Source organism: Lichenostomus cassidix, chromosome 4A (genome assembly GCF_008360975.1).
Source record: "Lichenostomus cassidix isolate B80296 chromosome 4A, HeHo_3.0, whole genome shotgun sequence".
In the NCBI taxonomy this organism is placed as follows: domain Eukaryota; kingdom Metazoa; phylum Chordata; class Aves; order Passeriformes; family Meliphagidae; genus Lichenostomus; species Lichenostomus cassidix.
Window position 1 is genome coordinate 17,507,599 of NC_139485.1, and position 21,497 is coordinate 17,529,095.

The 21,497-nt window shown below is 39.7% G+C and overlaps 1 protein-coding gene across 5 annotated transcripts in view; it reads left to right on the forward strand.

The window, feature by feature from the left end:
- Positions 1 to 21,497, forward strand: part of DIAPH2 (diaphanous related formin 2) — a 166,892-nt gene that overhangs the window by 107,609 nt on the left and 37,786 nt on the right. For 4 of the 5 annotated variants that reach the window (XM_085060716.1, XM_085060717.1, XM_085060718.1 and 1 more), the window contains 2 exons: positions 3,136 to 3,271; positions 11,607 to 11,702. In XM_085060716.1, coding sequence (XP_084916842.1) covers positions 3,136 to 3,271; positions 11,607 to 11,702 — 232 coding nt within the window. Of the gene's footprint in view, positions 1 to 3,135; positions 3,272 to 11,606; positions 11,703 to 12,730; positions 12,941 to 21,497 lie in introns of those variants that run through there. The other variant, XM_085060720.1, reaches the window with a different exon arrangement.

Below are 21,497 nucleotides of genomic sequence, written 5' to 3' on the forward strand. Positions count from 1 at the left end.
GGTGTGTCCTCTTGGTGTTGTTTTCTCCTATTTGTTATTTCTTTGGAGTTTAATGCCACACACACTCTGGAATGCTTCCTTCCACAGCCCACCAGCCATGGCTTTAAGGAATCCTGCAGAATCTTTCCAACCCAGGCAGTTCTGGTTTATTATTTAAGTGCTTTGTGTTTTTATATACTATATTTGTGGAATTCTCACAATCTCTTAAAATCTGTCGAGAATTTCTGCCCAAAACTTCAGGAATAACCCGAATTAGGTATATGTGTTTATTCTGCTATCCCAATATGGACTGCAGGGAGCTGGAAAAACACTCCCAAATCTGTCCACTCCAGGGCTATTTAACAGTGACTCACACTGACCCAGCTGAGGAATTAAATGATACCACCCAGCTTTTCATTGCTGCCTTCAGTTTGGTTCAGTCACACTGCAAACCTCTGCCTTGCACCACCAGGCAGCTTGAAGGGTTTTTTGCATCCCAGCTGGTAAAACCCTGTCTGTCCCCACCTGGCCAGGCAGAGCAAAAGCCCTTCATCTGTGCTGGCAGTGCCAGGGCTGTGGGGTCACCTGGGTGGCCTGGTGTGTCACCCAGGGGTCACTGTCCCAAATCTGCTCTGCTGACTGCGGCATGGCCACCAGCAGGAATTCAATTTGTCTGCTCTGGTTTAATACCAGCTCATTACATCTCTTTTCCATGATTTTCGTGGGGATAACAATGTATTTCAGTGTGTTATCCTCCAAGGAATCCCCAGGACAGACCTTTCTTTTACATGGGAACTGATTGCTCAGCCTGCTGCATTTTAACTCGATTGCTGTAGATTAACTTCCACTTAATCTGCGTTTGTCGTTCCTAATGACTTATGACTGAAAAAGATTATTTTGCTGGGACTTCAGCTGACATATTTTGCAGTTGCAAGGCAAATTTGGGGAAGGCCTGAGGGAGCCCAGGCAGCTCATTATTGGTGCATGACCGCTTTGTAGCCAACTGCATCTTTAATATCCGAGGAGATTTGTGCACTGCAGTTTGTTTGCTTTCTTCTTGGTTTTAATCATTTACCTTGGAGAGTCTATTTACAACCGTGTCGATGTGTGAATGTGTTTGTCTGTCAAAACTTAAGATATGTACAGAATGCAAGAGATGCATTAATTTTTTATTTGCTTCTTAAGGAAGCCAAGCTGTAAACTGGCAGTGCTGAGGAGGAGAGCTGCACTTCAGTGAATCCTAATAAACACAAGGGGGAACATCAAACTCTGTGCCTCTTCAACTAACTCACTTAAAAAGAGATAATATTCCTTGCTGAATCCATTGCTCTGCTAGGAGAGACAATAATTTGGTTTTGTTTTTATTACAACAAAACAAACCCACACTGAAACTTTCTCTAACTTTTAATTTGCTGTTGAATTAGCAAAACTGCTTGCCCCTGTGCACCAACCCAAATAACAGAGGGTGATGAGCAGCACATCAGGAAAAGGGTTTTGTGCATTTAAATATTTCTGTCTGCTGAGGTTCACTTGGCAATGATTTCCCTTTTTGCATGCACTTCCATGTTTTCAGAATGGATGAGTTCTTTTCCAAATGTGTTCTAAAGCTGTTGAGAAGGCTTTTATTCTTACCAAAGCATTGCTTCTTGGTCTGATTTATAACTGGTAGGTTAGTTCAGTTTTAATTAGAGAATAACTTGAGTTGTGTAGTAAATACCTGTGAACACTAGGAAGTCCTCAGTCACTGTGGAACTCTATTGCAGTAACAAAAGTGCTGATTTTTATTCCCTCTTTTGAAAGCAATGCCAATTACAGAGCTATTTTTCTCAATCTTGAAACTGATCTTTACCTTTTGAGGTAATGTAGCAACATGCAAAACTACGCAGAAAGGGTGTCACTGGCATTTGATACTTAAAAAAAACAGTTAATCTGAAATAACGCTCAGAGTTATCAGTATGTTGTTACCTCACCGTTCTTCAGCAAGATTAAACCTTTATTTTGATTTTTTTTTTCTTTTTTTAATCATCACTGATATCCCTTGTATTTTATGAAGTGTGGTCTGATTTTTTCTCTCCCTTCAGATAGAACTTGTTTGGCTCAAAGAGAATTTCCAGATAAAATAACTTTAGAGCTTGTTTAGCTCACTCTGCTCTAGTTTCCCTGCTAGAAAATGTGACAGAATCTGTGATCTAATCACAGCATGTCAATGGCTGCTGAGCTACCAGTGCCACCATGACATTTCATATTTGCTTTCCCCACGAGGCTGTGGACATTTACTGCCATTACAGCTGGGAAGTTGCAGTAAAATGAAATCTCTGTCAAGTGGGATTGAATGTGCAGCGACAGAAGTGTCCAAACCCAAAAGGGATAAAACATTGATTTTGCCCTTTAATTCCCTTTTCCCTTCCCTGCAAGGAAAGGTGGCTGTGATGGGCAGTGAGTGCAGTTCTGGGCTCAGTTTGCAGTGAGGACATCACCAGCATTTGGTACCCAGAGGCTCTGCTGGGATGGAGGGTTTGACCTCAGCAAAGTCCTGAAATGCCATTTGGCCCTTGCTTGGATGAATATTCTGTGTTAGGAAGTATTTGGGAGTCTCAGATTTTTAATTTGCCAGTTTGTATAACCTTGTTATCTTAGATTTTAGAGTTGTAATCTATAAAGTCAACTGTTTTCCATTTGTTTTCCTGTGTTTCCTGTGTTTTAGTGATCCAGACTGGCTACTTCAACAAAACTTTTTGATGAATTGTAACTTACATTCTAGCAGCTGAGTTTCAGCTACTTGTGATTGAATTCTACTGTAGTGAAAACTTGGAAAACTTCATCCCCACTCATCCCTCCTCAGAGCATGGCACAGGTTTAAGGGAGCCTTGCAATCTTCATAGATAAAAATACAAACGTGTTGCTACTGAAAAAAAAAATAATCTTTTTTTCCTTCATCATAAATGCAAAGCTCTTTGGGTTTTCATTGTTCTGATTAATAATGCTCACGTGTACAAATAACGTGGTACTTCATGTTCCCTCCAAGGTTTCTGAAGATGCTTCAAATATTGGGTCAAGTCCCTGGATTTTTTTTTTTTTTCCCTCTTATCTGTGCAAATGAGGTTAGTTTTGTTTTCCTCAGTATAGAGACACTCATACCCATTTCACCTCCTGCAGGAGGCGTTAAAAGAAAACAATAAAAGGAGAGAGCTGGAGGAGAAGACGAAGCGAGCCAAGCTGGCCAAGGAGAAGGCAGAGCGGGAGAGGTTGGAGCGCCAGAAGAAGAAGCAGCAGTTGATTGATATGAACAAAGGTGAGGAATCTTCCCGAGCAGAGACATTGGTTAAAAGCAAAACAAAGGCAGGAGTAACTAACTGCAATAACAAACTATTTTTGATCAATATGAGAAATACTTGCTGGCTTTTCTGGAAGCTGAGGAAAGTGAACTTTTCCCAACAGAAAGTTCTGTTTTGTTTCAGCCTGCCTGATCATGTCATTCCATATCTGCCACTTAATATGGGTAATGGTCCTTTCAAGGCATTTGGTTGTGAGTTATTGGCTTTTTTGCATTTGTAGCACTTAATTGATTTTTTTTTTTCCTATGGATTGACTTCCAAGAAGAAGTGTCTTACTTGCTTTGTTGTTAATTCCATTCTGTAAACATCTCTATAATCAAGGTATTGTGGCAATTAATGTCTCTCTTTTTGGGCTTGGGGGTCTGTGTTATAATAGATGTTCTCCCAAAAGCCCTATTAGGAGCTGGAAAATCTAGCTGAGCTTGGAGCCTGAGCACAGAGTGACATTTCAGCACGATCAAAAGCAACGTGTTGAGCTTGGCAGCTGTGAGAATGTTGTATTTCACATGAGGCCACCCTGGGAGAGAGGAAGCTAAGGAAGCAGAAGGAATGGGGTGGGTTTGATACTGATGCTGTGCAGATTTCCAGAAGGCTGTAAAATACAAGCTTTATTCTTTATTCTTTACCTGACTCCAGCAGGCAGGTAGAGGTGGTGAAATTGGATTTAGGCAAGAGATTACTTGCAGTTTTTTGTTCAGGTTCTATGGGTTTGTGTTAATCTGCTAATCTGAGGCAGCTATGAGAACACCTGGCTTTGTTAGCCATTGAACAGGCCCTGCTGATGGAGAAAAGCTCTTTGCTTTGTGCAGAGTTTCTGCAATGGTGCCACAAATCCTGTTAGCTTTGGCCTTGCTGGAGCTGCAGTGGCTCTGAAATTCTGGTGAAGAATGAGGAAGTTCTAGTCAATGAGTCTGTTTTTCTGTATAGGTGACAAACCTTCATATCAGATCTTTAAACAGATTAGTCTCATTTCAGTTTAACTAGAAACAAAATATAAAAGTTAAACATAGGTGGATGACAAACCTTAACATCAGATCATATAAAGATTAGACTGATTTCAGTTTAACTATAAACAAAATATAAAGTTAAAGCACAGGTGATGCATAAACACATTTTCTTGTCTTTGGGAAGTTAAAACTCGTGCTCAGATTGCCTCAATTTACTGAGAGCATTTTGCTTTCCAGCATCAAAATCTCCTCCTATCAACCAATACAACTAAAGTTCCATTTTGCATTTTAGTCTTCTCTTAATGAAAATGCAAATATGTGAATAATTCTGCATGGCCCAACGCAGCAAAACTGCCGTTTAAATAGCTACTGTTTCTAAACCTGCGACACAAAGTTTGTTTAATACTTCTAAATTATTTTTTTTTCCTATTTCTAAATATATTGAAATATCCATTTCACCTATTCCAGCTCTGCTGCTGTTGCAGGAGGAGGGCAACACATCCATCCCCTCTGGATTCCGTGACATTGCTATTCAATTGACTGTTTTTACCAAAACCACTAATTTTTCCTTGATGCAGCTAGTCCTGTGTGCTCATTGCTGCTCATCTAAATAGTCTGTGGATTTGTCTAAGTGAATGTGACACAGAAGACTGGGAGGAAGGAGGCAGATGTCCTCCCAAGCTGTCACTTTGACAAGGTGATTTTCACCCAAAGGCTCCTTTCAGCCTCACCCTCTCTCAGCTCTGTCTGCATCTCCCAGAGTCACATTTGGCCACAGAGCTGCAGCCTTGGAGGTCAGAGCAGTTGGTTTCTGCCTTTTCCAGCTTTTGCTGGGTAGTTCTATTGGGAGGATTTTTCCTGTTATCTCACTACTCTGTGGCAACTTTTTTGTGGCCATTGGAGAATCCAGATTAGGTTAGTCAGGATGAATTACTTGTTAAAATTCATATGTTTCTCGGTGTAACTATAGAAAAGCACAGAATGAAGGTTTGTTCTGAATAATCCCTTGTGATGAAGGAACCTCAGACTAGCCAGAATTGTGGAGACCAATTTACCCAATTGGTGGTGTTGTGCTTTGTGTAACTGAGCTGCCACATAAATACTGTGTGTAAACTGATAGAAACCTGCTGGACATTCCAAAAATATCTCAAGAGGAATGCAAAAATATAGAAAAGCTCCATAAAAGTGAATGTTCCAAAAAGTTATCAATATTGTTAGCATTAGGTGAAAAGTCCAGCTTTCCTGGTGAAGTTTGGAGACCCAGAAAGGTTGAAGTTCTTTATCCCCAAACCTGCAGGTCTGAAGTTTCACAGCTGAAATCATAAACCATTCTCCCTTGTTATGGGAGATGAATCTGGAGGAGAAGCCTTTCATGACTTCCATCTGATTTAACATCTGCAGAATTCTTGCAGCATTGCTTCTGTGTTCATGTCTGAAGCAGGGAGAGAAAAAAAAAGAATTGGAGACAGCTTTCTGGGAGCTGAAAAGTGTCTAACAGCAATTCTGATGCAAATGTTATTTAATCAGAAACAGTTTTGCTCTTCATTATATCTGATTACTATGGCAATTAAAATCACCTTTTAACTACCAGTATTAAGATAAAAGATAGAACGAGCTTCCTCAGTCCCAATTAGGACTGAATTAATTGTTTTGAAGACATATTAACATTTTCCCCTAATGCAGATGAAGATAATGCAAGTGAAGTTCTGTGCTGCTGGTTGATGGATATTCCTATTTTCCCTTTTTGAGTATCCCGTATAAGATTTCATATACTTTTATTCCAACTGGGATGCTCTAGTGTGAGCAATAATTCTGCTGTTGTTTCCCTTGCAGGATATAATTCCAGAAGTTCCTTTTGCTGCAGTTTTCTAATTATTCTGTGCTTTTCTGGTTGGTTTTTCTTCCTCCCATGTCCTTTAGCACAAACAGAAATCCATACTAAGCTTATTACGAGTTACATGTTGTTTTGTAGATGTTTTTTTTGAATTTATATATTGGCTGGTGATTGCATGGGTTACCTGGAGTGGTAAAACTCAGGTCTTATTTACATTTTAAAGATTATTGGTTGATGGTTCTGGATGTCAATGAGGCAAACGTTCACATTCCTTTGGGAAGTCATTATTTTTCATATTGATCTCCATGGTCTGTTTGAATATTCTGCACACCTCCTGCAATCTAATATTCACAGAACACAAAACAGACTGAGCTTTGCATTCTGCTCCAAGGTGAGCATCTGTAGAGCCAGGGTGAGCTTGGAGTTTTCCCTTCAAAGCAGTTCTGTGTGAGTTGCTGCAAACTTGGTGAGATGTGTTGCTGCAGGAGTTTGGAGCTGCCTGGAGAGTGGGTGAGTGTCAGAGGCACTGAACTGCTGCTCAGGGGGTCAAAAGCAGCTCAAGAGTAGAATTTGATTTACAAATAGGTGTGAGTGTGGGCAGGAAGTCAGACAGAAATTCCAATTTGAAGTTTAATCTCACCTTTCAATGTTTTGCTCTGGAAGAATTTGCTTTTGATAAGAAATATGGTATATGATACCTTCCAGTTGAGGCAGTTTATCTGGGGGGAAAATTATTAGACTGTCAAATCTGAGGTTGGGATAATTGCAGGGAAAAAAGAAAGAACAATTGGATTCTTTTCTCTTAAAAGTAGGTTTCCTGGGGACTATTTACTGAACAGTAACAAGTATTAACTTTGGGCAGTTGTTTGTGCAAATTCAACTTTTCTTTTCCTGAGAGAAATTATTTGTATTTCAAAAAGTAGGCACTGTTATTAATTTTGAAAGTAGCTATAATTTTGTTTTTCTCAATGTAACTGCTATATAAAATTTGATCTTTTGTAGAACTTACAATGTTAAAAAGCATCTCAGAAATGATTAGTTGATCAGCTTTAGTGTAAGGCTTGTTCAGGAATCAGGATGGGATGGGGTGAGGAGGAGAAAAACCCTTGGCTCTCTAAGGGCTGCTCAGTGATGAGAAAAACACCTCTGAATTATCCATACTGGTTCCAGTTCCAAAACACAGCCCCATACCAGCTAGTGGGAAAATCACCTCTGTCCCAGTCAAAACCATCACCAATACTTAAAAAAAAAAAAATTTAAAAAAAAATTAAAAAAGGTAAAAAGTCATCAAGAATGTGTAAGAACTGCCCTTTCCTCCAAACGAGTTCCCAAAACTCACTTGTTCTCTAAACTGTTGGAGCAGTTGTTCAGTTATAAGGAACTTTAGAAAGGAAATTATTGAGCAACACTGAAAGCACTGATGGTTTTGGTCTGCTTTGTGTGTCTGCTGGTCACAGAAATTCACAGTGGCTCAGTATTGCAGTATAGATAAAGCCTTCAAACTGCAGCAGAACTTTCTTTACAGATTTCACCAGGCAGGTATCACATGGGCTTTGCTGCCAATAAAGACAAAAGTGCATTTCAAAACTTGGTTTTACTAACTCGCCAGTACAACAAAACACTCTTTTTTCCCCCTTTTATTAATTTCATGTAAGCCTGAGATGAGGTTATCATCAGCAATGTGCTTAATTGGTGTGTGAGCAAGGACTTGCCTTGTTTGGTAAACTGACAGGAGCTAGGAGTTCACTCCTCAGTCAGACTGTCCTAACTTGTTCTCCTTTAATTAAAAAGTAAATAAGAGTCATGAGACACACTGTGGTGCAAACTGCCGAGGAGAACTGCTTCCTGGAGATATTTATTATGCATGCAAAATGAATTTAGCAAATGAAGAAAATGCAAATCTGCGAGGAGAACACAAAAACACGCTTTCCCAAAGACATTGCAGGCTGACCTTTTTAAGTGAATATATTGCAATTAAAACTTCTGCTGCTGGTTATGAATAAAAAGCCTTGTTTAAAAGTTTCTGCAGGACACGCATTAGAATTTGAAAAGTGCTTAAAAGTTCAAAGCAAAGCAGGGGAGTGCAAGATGTGAACAGAAGCATAATTTTAAACCCCTTTGGAGCAGCAGCAGGCAGCATGTGTTACCTAATGTGAGATTTGATTTGACTCTTCCAGTGATGCCCAAACCTCTGAAAAATTCCCTGTAAGCTTTTGCCCAAATGGCTGTGAACATCTACACTTGTGATCAGTTTAGATCAGTTTGCAATCAGGATATTAGTGATCGTGAGCACAAGATGTTTTCCAAGTGCATGTGGAAAATCCAAAAAATCCAAGCCAAATGTGTGGGTTTTGTGCAGTAATCAGTGCAAACTCACAGAGACACCCCAGGGTGGCCAGGAGGGCTGGCTGGGGAGCTGCTGTGCCCAGCACTTCTCCCCCTGGGATGCTCCTGCCAGGCTGAGCTGGCTCTGCTGGGATTCCCAAATCCAACACAGGAGGATTTGTCTCCCATCCTCAGTGCCTGCTTGGTGCAGGCTGAAGGAATTGTGCTGCCTCAGGCATTTCATGTTGGAATTCACTCCCCTGGCTGCATTAAAGGCTTTTCCAGTTGTGATTTCTCTTCTGTGAATACTCTAATCAAGCTTGTGTAGCATTGCTGCTGGAAACAGAGCATTCTGATTTTTTAGCACGCTGGTTATTGTTGTTTCTTTGGCCACCTCTATATTTTGCAGCTCTTGCTCATTCCCTGGTGAAGAACTCCTGGCTTGCCCATCAAGTTACACAAACTCTTTCAATAATAATTTTATTATTCCAAAGCTTATGCACGTTGGGTCTCTTCAGCAGTGCAAGAAGCAATAACACTGTTGTGTGAAAGAAGAAAGTTACTTTTTTTTTCATTATTATTATCATTAAAAGTTGCCCAAAGGTGTTTAGCACTGGTCCAAAATCATGGGACCTGCAAGAGGATGATTATTTCTGTAAGCTCCTAAAAACCCAGCACACTGTGCTATTCCCAATAGAATATTAGTGTGAAATCCAAATTAAACCAAATGGGGCTTCTAGTTAACACAGCAATTGAAGATCAAGAATCCTTTTGCTTTGCAGACCTCTTTAATGCCTGTAGTGGATCTGCTCTTTGCTGAGGCCAATCACAGCAAATTGCCAGTTTTTTCTTGCATTTCTCCACACATTTGCTCTCTCCTAAATGCTTGGGGCCAACTTGGAGAAAAAACAATTTTTTGGAGGAAGAAAATGAACTTGTTCCAGATGAAACTCCTGTCCTTGTGTACAATGAATGATATCAAAGAGAGAAATAATGATTATTATGTTTTTTATTTCTGCTGACAGAAATGTTGGAAATCAGTTTTTTCCATTTTGAAACTTCTGTCAGTTTTTGTCTTTGTTTCCTATTTGTGTCTACAAGTTGCTGTAGGTGGTATAAAAAAGAGAAGTCAAGGAGATTGCTCTGTGTGAAGAGCTGCAGCAAGAAGTGTAGGGAAAGACTGAAATTTCTGATGAATTTTATGTATGAATTTTAATGAAGGCTCCCTGAAAATGCACTTCTTTGTCCATTCCCACTTAGCCACCTGAAGCCTTTGATTCAGATGCAGTGCTGAGATCAGACCTTGCATGAATTTTCCTTTGAGGAGTTAAAAATCTCATCACTGTGTCCTACAGCTTCCTTAATACATAGCTTTGTACATTATATTCTGGCATCCCAAAACTAGGGTGCTTTTTGGCAGTTGCAGTAATTAGCAGGTAGAGCAGCACAGTCAGCAGAAAAAGAGGGGAAAGCTGCATAAACATTCATGAAGTATTGAAGGATTTTTGTCTTTTTTAATAAACTCTGCCAACTCTTACTTTTAATGAAGATCGAACAATAGTGTAGTTTTCCTACACATTAAATATTCCGAGATATTAACTAGTTCTGGGTATGCAGTCACTTCCATTAAATATTTCAGACCAACTTGATGTGTATTAGTTTGGACAAAGTGTATTCACAGATCTTTGATTTTGAAGAGAAATTTAATACAGAGCCAACAACAAATCAATGAGAAGGCATGGGTAGGATAAGAAGCACAAAGAAAAATAATTATGTTGTACAGTTTAGAGAAATTCTGGTCGTGTGAGTGGGAATTGAGAGAAGCTCATTTGCTTATTTATTCTGCAGGAGCTTAGTTGTTTAAGGCTTTTAGCTGGGATGTAATTAAAACTGATATTTCAGAGTCTTTGCTGGTTGCTGCACTTGCTCTGCTCCCTTTCATTTATGAGAGAGAATTTGCTGTATGTGTTGTCTAGTGTATATAGAATGGTTTAAGCTGGGTTGATGTATAATTTAAAGTTATCAAGGAGTTATTCTAATGATCATCTTGTAGGAATGTGAAGCAGGTACTGTTGGAGGTGTTCTTACATCCAGCCTGGATTGAGTGTAATAAATCTGAATGTAATAGAGAACCAGGACAGAATGGCTTATTCATTAATAAGCTGCTTTTAAACTTGAACATTTAAGAGCCTGAATGTGCATTTAACCTCCCACACTTCGTGTGAGTCAGAAGTATTTCACCATAATGTAATGTTTTTGCATAAAGTAATGATCTTCCCGTTCCCAGATGGGGAAATTTATATTAGTTTGAAGTCTGAGAGATGTGAATAAAATGTCCACCTACCTGCCGAGCCTAACCTATATTTTAGTTTTGGGTTATAACACAGATATGGGAACAGAAAGAGGCATTCATCAATAGTTTTGTAACCTTGGAGATCTTTGACCTCTATTTCTCATGCTACTGAATGCTGCTATCAACTGCCATTAACAGACTGAATGTAAAGACTCCAATGTATAAAAAGAAGTCATTTTTCTACCCAGATTTCCATAATGCACCGTAAAGTCCAGCAATTTAAAGGCTGCAAGTTAGCTTGGATATGAAAAAAGCCAAATAAAAAATTCAGCAGCAATAAAATTGAGCTGTTAAGCACTGTTACACCATTTCCTTCCACTGCATGATGATCCTCTCTGCATTCTTTCCACATGTTACTTGAAGACCATCCCTGGGATTGATTGTATAGATAATTTTTCCCAAGGATTTAATGAATCATGAAGTTGGGAGGCAGCATATCAAACATGTTCTCCCCACCTCAGCATTGAACCATTCCATGCCATCAGCTTTTCCACGTGCATTGATCCAATTGACCTGTTCCCACTTCAGGAAAGCCTTCAGATATTTCAGCAGCCATTCAGCAGCAGCTGCCAATCTGCATGCTGGAGATGCATCAATAATGCACAGATAACATCTCCAAGTTGAGAGAACAGTAGGATTGGCATCAGTGTTGCCTAATGGAGCATCAGAGCCAAGCAGACAGTGATAGCTCAGCCCTAACAGCAGAATTATCTCACATGTGCTCGTCTCTGACTCGCAATCCTTTCGCCAACTTGACAACACTTTGGCTTTTCTCTCTCTGCAAAGTCTGCTGTGAGTTGCACTGATGTGATTTGTTTTCCTGCTGCTCTCAGAGGGTGACGAGACAGGAGTGATGGACAGCCTGCTGGAGGCCCTGCAGTCGGGAGCAGCTTTCAGGGACCGCAGGAAACGAACGCCGCGAGCGCAAGGTAAGGATGCTGAACTCTGCCAGCCCCCAGCTCCTGACCCAGTGCCCTGGGGCTGTTTGGTGAGGATTTACCAGCAGCTTTCATGGAAACCTTGGGCTGCTGTTGGACGTGGAGCTCCTGTGAAAAGCCAGCGTGGGGTTGGGATTTTCCCCTGTGGCTGTGTGTCAGGTAACTGTGTGCTCTGAGATACAACAAGGGCTCCTGGTGTGTTTGAAATGGCATTTCAACATCCCTGCACTGAGTATGTTTGCCCTAATTGTTAAAACTGTAAGTATAATTAATTTATTGTAGGTGGTGCCATGAAGAATGTTGACTTCTTAACCAATTATGATTTGAGTGTTGAGCTGATCATCATTTCCAAGCACTGCTTTGGATGTGTTCTGGTTTGCTAGGAACTGACAGTATTTGGGGTCTTAAAAGTAAAAATGCATTAAGATAACTTCATTTTCCCAAGGAAGACAATTGCATTGGACTGAACTTAGTCTGTTTTACTCAGCAATTGCTTCTTCCTGCAACGTTGAGAAAATTTGGGAAGTTAATCAATGGCAGTGTTTGCTTTGTTCACTTCTCTGCTTACATTTCAGAGTTTGTGAAATGCATTTACTCTGCATTTGCTTTTCATCAGAGCTCATGGTAACTTTGTTTTGCAATTTTTGATTTGAAACATGTCTTAGAGTAAAAAAATACAGTCTTAAAAATCTGCATCTGAAGATATTTGGCATAAAATCAAATGCTTGGTTTGGATAGGTTTGGCAAAGTAGAGTCATCTTATAAATAAGCCATGTTTATCCACCTAATCCTCAGTGAGCTGGGCTGAGGTTCATGTTGGCTGAGGATTTTTAGAGGAGTAAAGGCAAATTCCAGTACCCTCTTCAGATAGCAAAGACAGTGTAGAATTATTTTAAATTTGCCATATGCATGATCTTAGGAGAAAAACAAAAATAAGTGAATTGATTTGTTCATACTTAAAGAGAATTCTGCTACAATTCAAGTATCATTCTTAATCCAGAGCTTGTTTCTGCTCTCAGATCAGACGTGAAAGAACTCCTCGAGCAAAATTTGGTTTTTTCCATATCTTGAGAAGTGCCATTGTGAGAGATGGTTTATCTGTATGGTGACTTGAGGAGACATTTGTCACCGAGTGGGGAAAAGCAAGAAGATGATTGAACCTGAGTCACAACCAGGGACTGCTCAGCAAAAACAGGGGACAGAGCTAATTAAAAATCCCTTTTACTCAACTTCTGTATGATGTAGTTCCTTTGAGTTCTGTGTTTGAAGTTTCAATGTGGCACTTGGTATTCTAGGGGGGTCTGGGTTTTAACTGTGAAGAGCTGATGGACTTTGGGGAGCTCACTGTGAGAAAAGGACTGAATCTTCCAGTTCTTAACTGTCCAACTCCAGGTGTTCTATAGGGGGAGAAGACAATTCTGTAAAATCTTCAGGGCTAGCTAAAAATTGAGAATAAGAGGCAGTAAATGTTGGTCCTGGTTGAGTATCTGATACAAACTTCGATGTCAATTTTCTCCTGTGGTTTAGAAACCTACATGACCAGTGAGTAACTTTAATGGGTTTCATTACAACCCTAGACTTTGCCAGTAAAAATGGTTTGGTTACCAGGGCAGGGAAGAAATAATAACAATAAATTCCTGCTCCTCTCCCCTGGTTTTACATTTCCTTCAACTCTTATGTATTCTTTCTTGTGCAGACTTCTCAGTGTGCAAAAAGATCCTGTTTGGTTTCTCTCTCCTGAGCTTATTGCTCCATCTTTATTGTTTCTAGCTCCTGGATGTTACCTGGATTGTCCTTTCAGCAGCTTGCTTTGCTTATAGAGGCTATAAAATAATAATTAGAAATCAGTTGCTACAAATGTTGGTTCCTCTTCCAAAAATCCCCTTGCATTTTGCAAGTTTGCCAATATTGCTCTAATCAAGAGCAGTGTTGGGTGGCATTGATCACATTTATCCCCATTTAAAACCTGCACTGCTGCTGCACAACTCTCCCTGCCCTTTCCCCTTGCCTCGGGGTATGAAATTATTAAAAGAAAACCATTTCAGGAATATTTTTTCTCTAAATTAGTTTAAGCAAATTTCTGCACAGAGCTAGCTGTTCTGTTAGGGTGCTTTTATTAAGCTTCTCAGTTTTTTGCTGTGGAATTTAATTTCTCTAAGAAATGTTAATAAGCAGTGCTCCTTCCCATAGATACAAACTCTGGCAACCTCCCTGATGCTCTGTGCCATGATTTCTGTGGCTTTCAGTGCTATAAGGGACACAAATTCAGGTTCTTCTGCTTTCCATCTCACTGTACACTGCATTTATTGAGTATTTCCTGTGCTCTCTCAGTGGACATTTTGGATTAGTTTTTATTCAGGCATCAAACTCAAATCAGTTGTTACACTCTGATAATTTCCATGCTCACAGTACACCCGGAGAGTGAAAGGGAGACAATGAACCTCCCTGGTTCACTTTCAGCATCGAATTTGGATATTTGGTAGGAGCAATCTGAAGGTTTCCACTCCTTGTTTAACTCTTGCAAGAGAAAAAGGAGTTGAGGTAACAGAGTGTTACTGTTTTGTAATGATTTTTGGTAATTTTCACATGGCATTCAGACATTTTAATTTAAAATACGAGTTTGTTTGTTTTAATTAGGTGCATATTTTACATTGCAGTTCATCAGAATTCCAATAAAAAGGTTTTAGGAATAAAAAAAAATTTGATGGGGATAATAATGAATTTTAGGAATATTGTGTCTTCTGCTTGGAGATAGAGCTATGCTGAAAGACTTACTCTTGCTTGTCTTCCTTGCTAAACTGATTTTGCCTTTGCACTGATCATATTAAATAAACTCTTGAGGGTTGGTTGGGTTTCTGGGTGCACAATCCTCATTCACCTGAACCACATTCAAATACAATCTTCACTCAAAGCAAATTTGCTTTCCTGAGAGCCTTGTCAGTCACTGTGGCTGTGACAGCTGTCTGTGTCAGCTGGGCTGGAGATGTTTACATCTGAATTTGGGAGGATATGATCAGTGTTCCCATGCAGGGATGTGGGAGGTGCACTTCATTTTTTGTGCTCAACTCCAATCTCTTTCAGGGCCATGGGCTTCAGCATTAAATCTCTGTTATCAAATTGGAAATACCCCTAATGGACTATAAAAATATTTTCTCAAGTTTCAAAATCAGTTTGTGTTTTAAACTTATTTTTTCATCTTTTAAAACGGTTTTTCTTTAAGGAGCTGAGTATTTAAGAACATGTTTGTTATTCAGTTGTATAATGGAGGATTTTTGCTTACAGTCAGGTCTTGTGGACTAATGAGACTCACATGATCCAAGTGCTTCAGAATTATCACTGCTGTAATAGCAGGAGCTAAACAAGATCTCCAATAATACATTTACTCCTTTTGCTATCGTGGCATTCTTGTAGATTTAAGTTTGCTTTTATTTCTAAATATAAATATGGGCACCATTCAAATGGAATCTCAGCAAATTACCTGAGTCCTGAGAGCTCCATAAACACTCCCAAAGCTGTTTAAAAATAGGTATTTGTGGTATAATCTATTTTTACTGGGTATGCATTTCATCTTATGGCTTTTGTAATTAAAGGAGTAGTGTTAGATAATATATTTTTTCTGGTGGCATGGAAGAAGCAGCTCTAGTCTGTGGAGGTTTTAGTTGACAGTGGAGGTTTCTCTCCCCATGGCAGGGGGTTGGAAATTGGTGATTTTTCAGGTCCCTTGTGGCCCAAACCTTCCTGTGAGATTTCAGAGGAATTGTACTTACAAGCAGGATGGAGGAGAAGTGGATGGAGGAGAAGTGGTGGAAAAGGAACTAAAGCAAACTTCAGACTGCATTTCCCAGGTTTTTAGGTGGACAACACCTCTGAGCATGCTAGGAATGGAGAGCCTCCAGAAACACCTCCTGGCCACTAATTGGCTGCACAGGAGCACAGCAATTGAAGAATTGCACAGCTCTGCATAATTGTTTTCACCTCTGCTGGAGGTGCTGCTGCTCTGAAGGAAGGGCTCAGCATTGATCAGTTGTCTTGCAGATGGATTTTCAGCCCTTGCTGTGCACGAGGTTGGTGTGATGTTGACCTGGAGATGTGAAGAGTTCATTCAGAAATGGTTGGTGAGCTAGGCAGGCACAGACCAGTGGGACTGGAGCTCTGGGATGTGGATTGCTGCTGCTTTTTCCAAGTTCTTACTTACCATTTTATTTATTCTTTTTTTTCCAAGGCGAGAATTATCCCAGAATAAATGAAAATGTTTATTTGATGCCACATGCACCTTGTGAAAAGCATCCTTCAGAAAGTCATTGGTGCTGTTTAATTGTAATTAATGACCTCTGAGTTTGTTGTTCATCTAAAGCATTTAATAATTTACCCAGGCTGAGGAGAGTTCTGTCCCCCCTGCTTTTATTAGTGTGCTTTGGATGCATTTCAGTGCAGTAGGAAGTTTTCCATGTGAAGTATCAAAATATTTTTCAAGTTTCAGCATTTTTAAAAAAATCAGCACTGTTGTTGCTTTACTCATCAAATTGTCGTAAGATCCAAAAATAGAAAATTCTAAATTTTTGTGCCTTTTGAACTAATAATCCATTGTCCACAAATGATGATGAGAGTTACTTGGGAGCACTGAGGATTTTTCTGCAGCCTCATGGCATTTGCAGGTTGTACCACAGAACCTCTGAGCTTGGCCCAGATAGGTGCAGCTGCTCCAGACACTGAAATTGAGGTTTAAATTTTTCATTTTAAATTAACTTAATTTTAAATTTTTACACTTATTTGTATTTGTTTGAACTTATTTCTTCCAAGTTTGTGTCTGTGTCATCCCAGGGCCCTGCAGAACAGGTTTAGAGTCATACAGAGTGTTTACTATGGAGTTTCTTAGAGCTGACTTGGCACCTTTGCCTCTGAATCTCCTAAAAACCCTTGGAATTCCAACAGCCTTTTGGAATGTCCTGTGTTGGGAAATGGATTTTTAGAAATAAAACAAAGCCTTTCTGGGACCTGGGGAATTCCTCCTGGTGAGCAGCCTCTCAGATAGAGTGATCCAGCAGGGAACTGCCAAGGTCACGTCGGAGGATTTGGGATGAGCTGGAAGTCACCCACCGTTCTGAATTTATTTATTTTTTAATTCACACTGAATCCGAAATCTGTTCTATTTTAATGAGCTCTGTCCTGCTGGATGGGAAGGGCTACATTTGCAGAGATTGATTGCTGAGTTTTGGCTACATCTTTATGCAGCAGCTGAAGTTAGAGAAACTTCTTTAGCATGCAGAGAAAGGATATTCCTGCATTCATTTACCAACTACATGAGTAGTAATGAACGATATGCAAGGCTAACTTAATTTGCATTTGGCCATTTGAATTCTCTTTGTCAGTGCTGACACTGTTATCATGCAATTATTGTGAAACACTTCCATTTGAAAAATTTTCTCCCACAGTACTGTTTACTGAGGTAAAGCACATTGCCTTTAATATTTTAATATATATACATAATGAATGGAAAGGGAAGAGATGAAAATCACTGTTGCAGTGTGTGAGTTGGTGGAGGATTAATTTAAGTGACATTAGGTCCAAATGGTTATTTTGTAGATAGGGAGACTTTCTGTTCCATCCTCTTCTGGTGGAGAATTTCAGCCCCAACCTCAGCATGCTCAGGGTCCTTTCCAGTGCCTCTCACCTGAACTGAGGAGCTTCATTGGTTTCCTTCCTGCAAAGACAATATTTACCCTTTGGGTTGTGATGTAACACAGCAAATCGAGAAACTTCTCATTTTTTGTTGCATTAGCAGGAGAAAATAAGATTCTCTGTTCAACACACCCAAAATAATAATGCTCAGCTCCAAAATACTGATAGCACCTTAGCAGTAGGAACAGTCAGTCAGGTGGTTATGTCATTTGTGAGAAGCCTGGATTTCAGCTGGTTGCTTCAAATAATTTTATTTTTTGATGTTTCAGTGTAATAATCTGTGTCAGGATCAATTAAAGCTCCGAGAGGTGTCCAGGGCCAGAGGGAAAGGTGGAGGAGAACACCATGTGTGGACAGGAGAGTTCATTCTGTGCTGAAACTTGGGCTGATGTTCTGGAGCTCAGAGCTGTGCTACCCAAAACCACAGCTTGATCTTTCGAGCTTATTACAAGTGGAAAATGTTACCAATTTGGGGGTATAGATTTTGTAATATTAGCTCATCTTCAATTTGATTGCTTTTATGCCTCTAGGAGCTTTGGAGAAGATAATTTTCGGGAGGTATTTTGTGTATTGGCAGGTTGTTGGCTGGTTTTATATGATGATTTTTTTTGCATCTTTCCACAAAGCATCTCTGGCCATTTATTCACAATTTATTGGGCTTCAAAGGCTGCAGACCTGCCTGTGCATGACAATGCTCTTGGTCAGGCTGCACTCAGTGTGCTGCTGCAGGCAAGCTGGAATTTCGGGAGCTGAGTTGATCCCTGTGTTGGTCAATCACCATTTCCAGCTCCATTTCCTGTCAGGATCTCCATTGCATTGCTGAAACTGCAGCACAGGTGGTTCATCTCATTATTGCACATTATTGCCTCAGCAGAACGGAGCTGAGCTGTTACATCTGTAATGGGTGTAGCTCCAAAATTGCTCTCACATCCTGCAAACGATCCCTGCTGCCTAATTGTAGGACATTTGTATGGCTAGGTTGTTCCAGTCTGAATGCTGGGATATTTTAAAGGGTGCTGCAATTAGGGGGAAGTTGTTTTTCATGATGAGGAAAACCAGATGTGAGGTATTGATGATGCACATTGATAATAATTCTAATAGACCTGTATTGTAACTGGTTTCAAATGCCAGAATTGCCTTTATGCTGTAAAAACCAAACACCAGCCTTGAAAGGGTTGGTTTTATTTAAAAAAAAAAATCTTCAAAAGTTCACCTTTGGTGTGATTTGTTGTGCTTGTCTCAGTAGAAGATCTCTGCATGTTGCACACCTGATTTCTCTTCTGGAGGAAAAAGTGATAGAATAGGCTTTGATATAAGATTTCATAAGAACATTATCACTAATATATCTATTAATGTGTGCATTAGCTCATCTCCTTTACCCTCTCATGGAAGTGTATAATGTCATAATATTGTTATTTAAAAACGCTGTACATGCTGTACAGTGTCTTCCAGATGGATGTCTAAAAATAACAAAGATACTGGAGTTCTCCCTTAGATCTGTATTATATTCACTTCTCGTTTTCTCTGTGATTTTTGTACTTTTTTTCTGCCATTTCTTGTTGCATTGGGTATTTCTTCTGTTGTTGAGGAAGATTCTATTTAAATAATTCTAAGGCGAGTATATAAAATTTTACAACACTGTAATTCCATGAATATATTACTGGAGTGGAATGTCAGCCTTCCTGCATTTTTCCCTACAAATTTAAATTGCAAATTAAAATAGACATTCCACGTTGAAATAGGGAAAAGGTTCTGTGATTGTGAGGATGATTTTCTTTTTTTTTTTCATTTTAAAGGGAACACATTTCTAAAATAACAAAACAGGGAAAAAAGCCATTATTGCCAGCATTCCCTCAGGAGTTTATTTTCTCTGAGTGTTTCCAGGGAGGTTTTTTTGGAGGCTTTGGCAGCACAGGGAGCTCAGTGGCTCCCAAGGATAAACTCCAGTTCCCCACTTGCAGGGAATTCCATCATTCCTGGGGGATGATTAAAGGCCAGCAAGGTGTTAAATCAAAATTTTGGAAATGAATTATTATTTCCTTACCAAAAAAGCCAAAACAAAACACCAAAAAAAAAAAAAAAAAAAAACCAAGAAAAACCACCTAAATCTGATGATTCACTGCTGAAAAAAATCCTTTCTTGCTGCTGTCAGACTTTCCAAAGATGACTGGCGATTTCTCCACATGTAAAATCTGCTCATTACAAGATGGATTTGGCAAAAGCTCGTTTTTAAATCTACTTTACTAGAGTGAAAACCTTAAAGGGAGATTTACTAGAAGTTGCATTTTTTCCTCCTAATGGATAACCACTCAGAAGGAAGCTGGAATTATGTTTATGGAGTCTTTTGAATATTTACTTTCTGTTGAAATAATGGAGGCACTATTACTAAGGAATATACATTGCAAAAAAAAGATTCCACTGAAGGCAATCGTGATTTTGTTTTAAAGGAGTAGCAGTTTATCATCTGAGTGAACAGATATGAATATTTTGGAGTTGTCCTTAAACTTCTTGGGAAGATCTTTTAAAATGTGTTGTTAAAGAATCAGAAAGTTCTGTAGCACTGAGGGGGAGAATTTAGGGAGATGTATGAACCTTTAAGAAACTGCCTGAGCAGTTTGCTGGAATTGCATTTATGCTAAAACCCTTCTTGGGAGAGAAGTGGTTGAGAGGATGAAGCATTCAAAGACAAAGCAGTGCAACACCAAGCCTGCAGAGGAATTGCTCCTCATGGATGGGATGCTGTCCAGGGGCTGAGAAACTCTAATTCCAGCTGTGGGGACTGAAATGGAGGAAAAAATCCTATATATGGGAGAGAGGAGCATCACACCCTTGAGTACTGAGAGGCTGCAAAGAGCTGCTCAGGGTTTAAACAATCTGAAACCTTTCTGTCCTGCCCTGAGTGCTGGGAGAGGATTGTGCCTGGGAGATTTGGGGGGAAAACACCCTGAAAAGCTCCAGCACTCTGTCTGGGGTTTTTGTTTGTCTTGCAGAGCAGCAGAACACTGTGGGTTTTTGCTGTGTTGGCATTTCACAGCAAGTCAATGCTCAGAGAGCTGTCTGGAATGTTCTGTAGGACTCCTTGGCACTGCAGCTTCGTGTGATGTTCTGTGTGACTCCCTGGCACTGCAGCTTCCCATGCTACCCAGATTATTTTGGAATTATCACTGATGCTCTTCCAGCTCATTGCCATCCTTGGTGGGTTTGGTTCTCCTGCAGAACTCCAGCAGTGATGCTCTCTGATTTCCTGGGATTAATTTTCTCTGATTTCCTGGGATGCTCTCAGACTACATCCCTGCCCTGTTAGTTCCTTTCAGGATGAGTACAATAAGCTGGCATCAATAAAAGTAAGAGTGAACATTTAAAAAATGGTTATAGGGCAGGGGAGATGAGTAATAAAACATGAAGCACCTTGTGTTTCTTACTAAGCAACATTTCTTGTTCTTTTTGAAACCCCCTAGAGCAGCACACTCAGTGACTTAGAGGCATTTCTTGCCTTGCTTGTAGTCTGATTCTGGAGTACATTTTGCCCTCCAGATGTCAGTAGAAACATCTTTCAGACAATTTTCAATTCTTGTGTGTGGCTAGAATCCCTGACTTTAAAAAAAAAAATCTGTTGACATTTTCAGGGAAGCAAAGGGTTTGAACTGTTCAAAGTCTCTATAGCTGGAGGTAAAATTTAATTAAAAAAAATTACTAAAGAACACAAAACCACAACCCAAAAAAACCCAACAACAAGGCTACCCATAATCTTTGTTTAGGGCCTTCAGCTCCTGGAGGTGTCCTCTGGCCCAGGTAGAATATTGTGAATATTATAGAATAATATTCTAGAATTCTAGAATATTATAGATTATTGTGAATAGAATGCGTAGCAAACTCAAGAGGAGACTCACACCATGACAAAAATAGTTCAAATCTTGATGTGTCTGCTAATTCTCCCAAAGCACATCTCCCATGCCCTGCAGTTTCTTTGCAGTTCATGTGTATTGAAGAACAAAGAGAAGATATTCATACTGCATATTCATAGCTTTTGTTTCAAAGATGCTCATGGATGGTGGAAAAATGGAGAAATGATCCTAAAGCTGCCACGAGATCAAAACATGTCAGAAA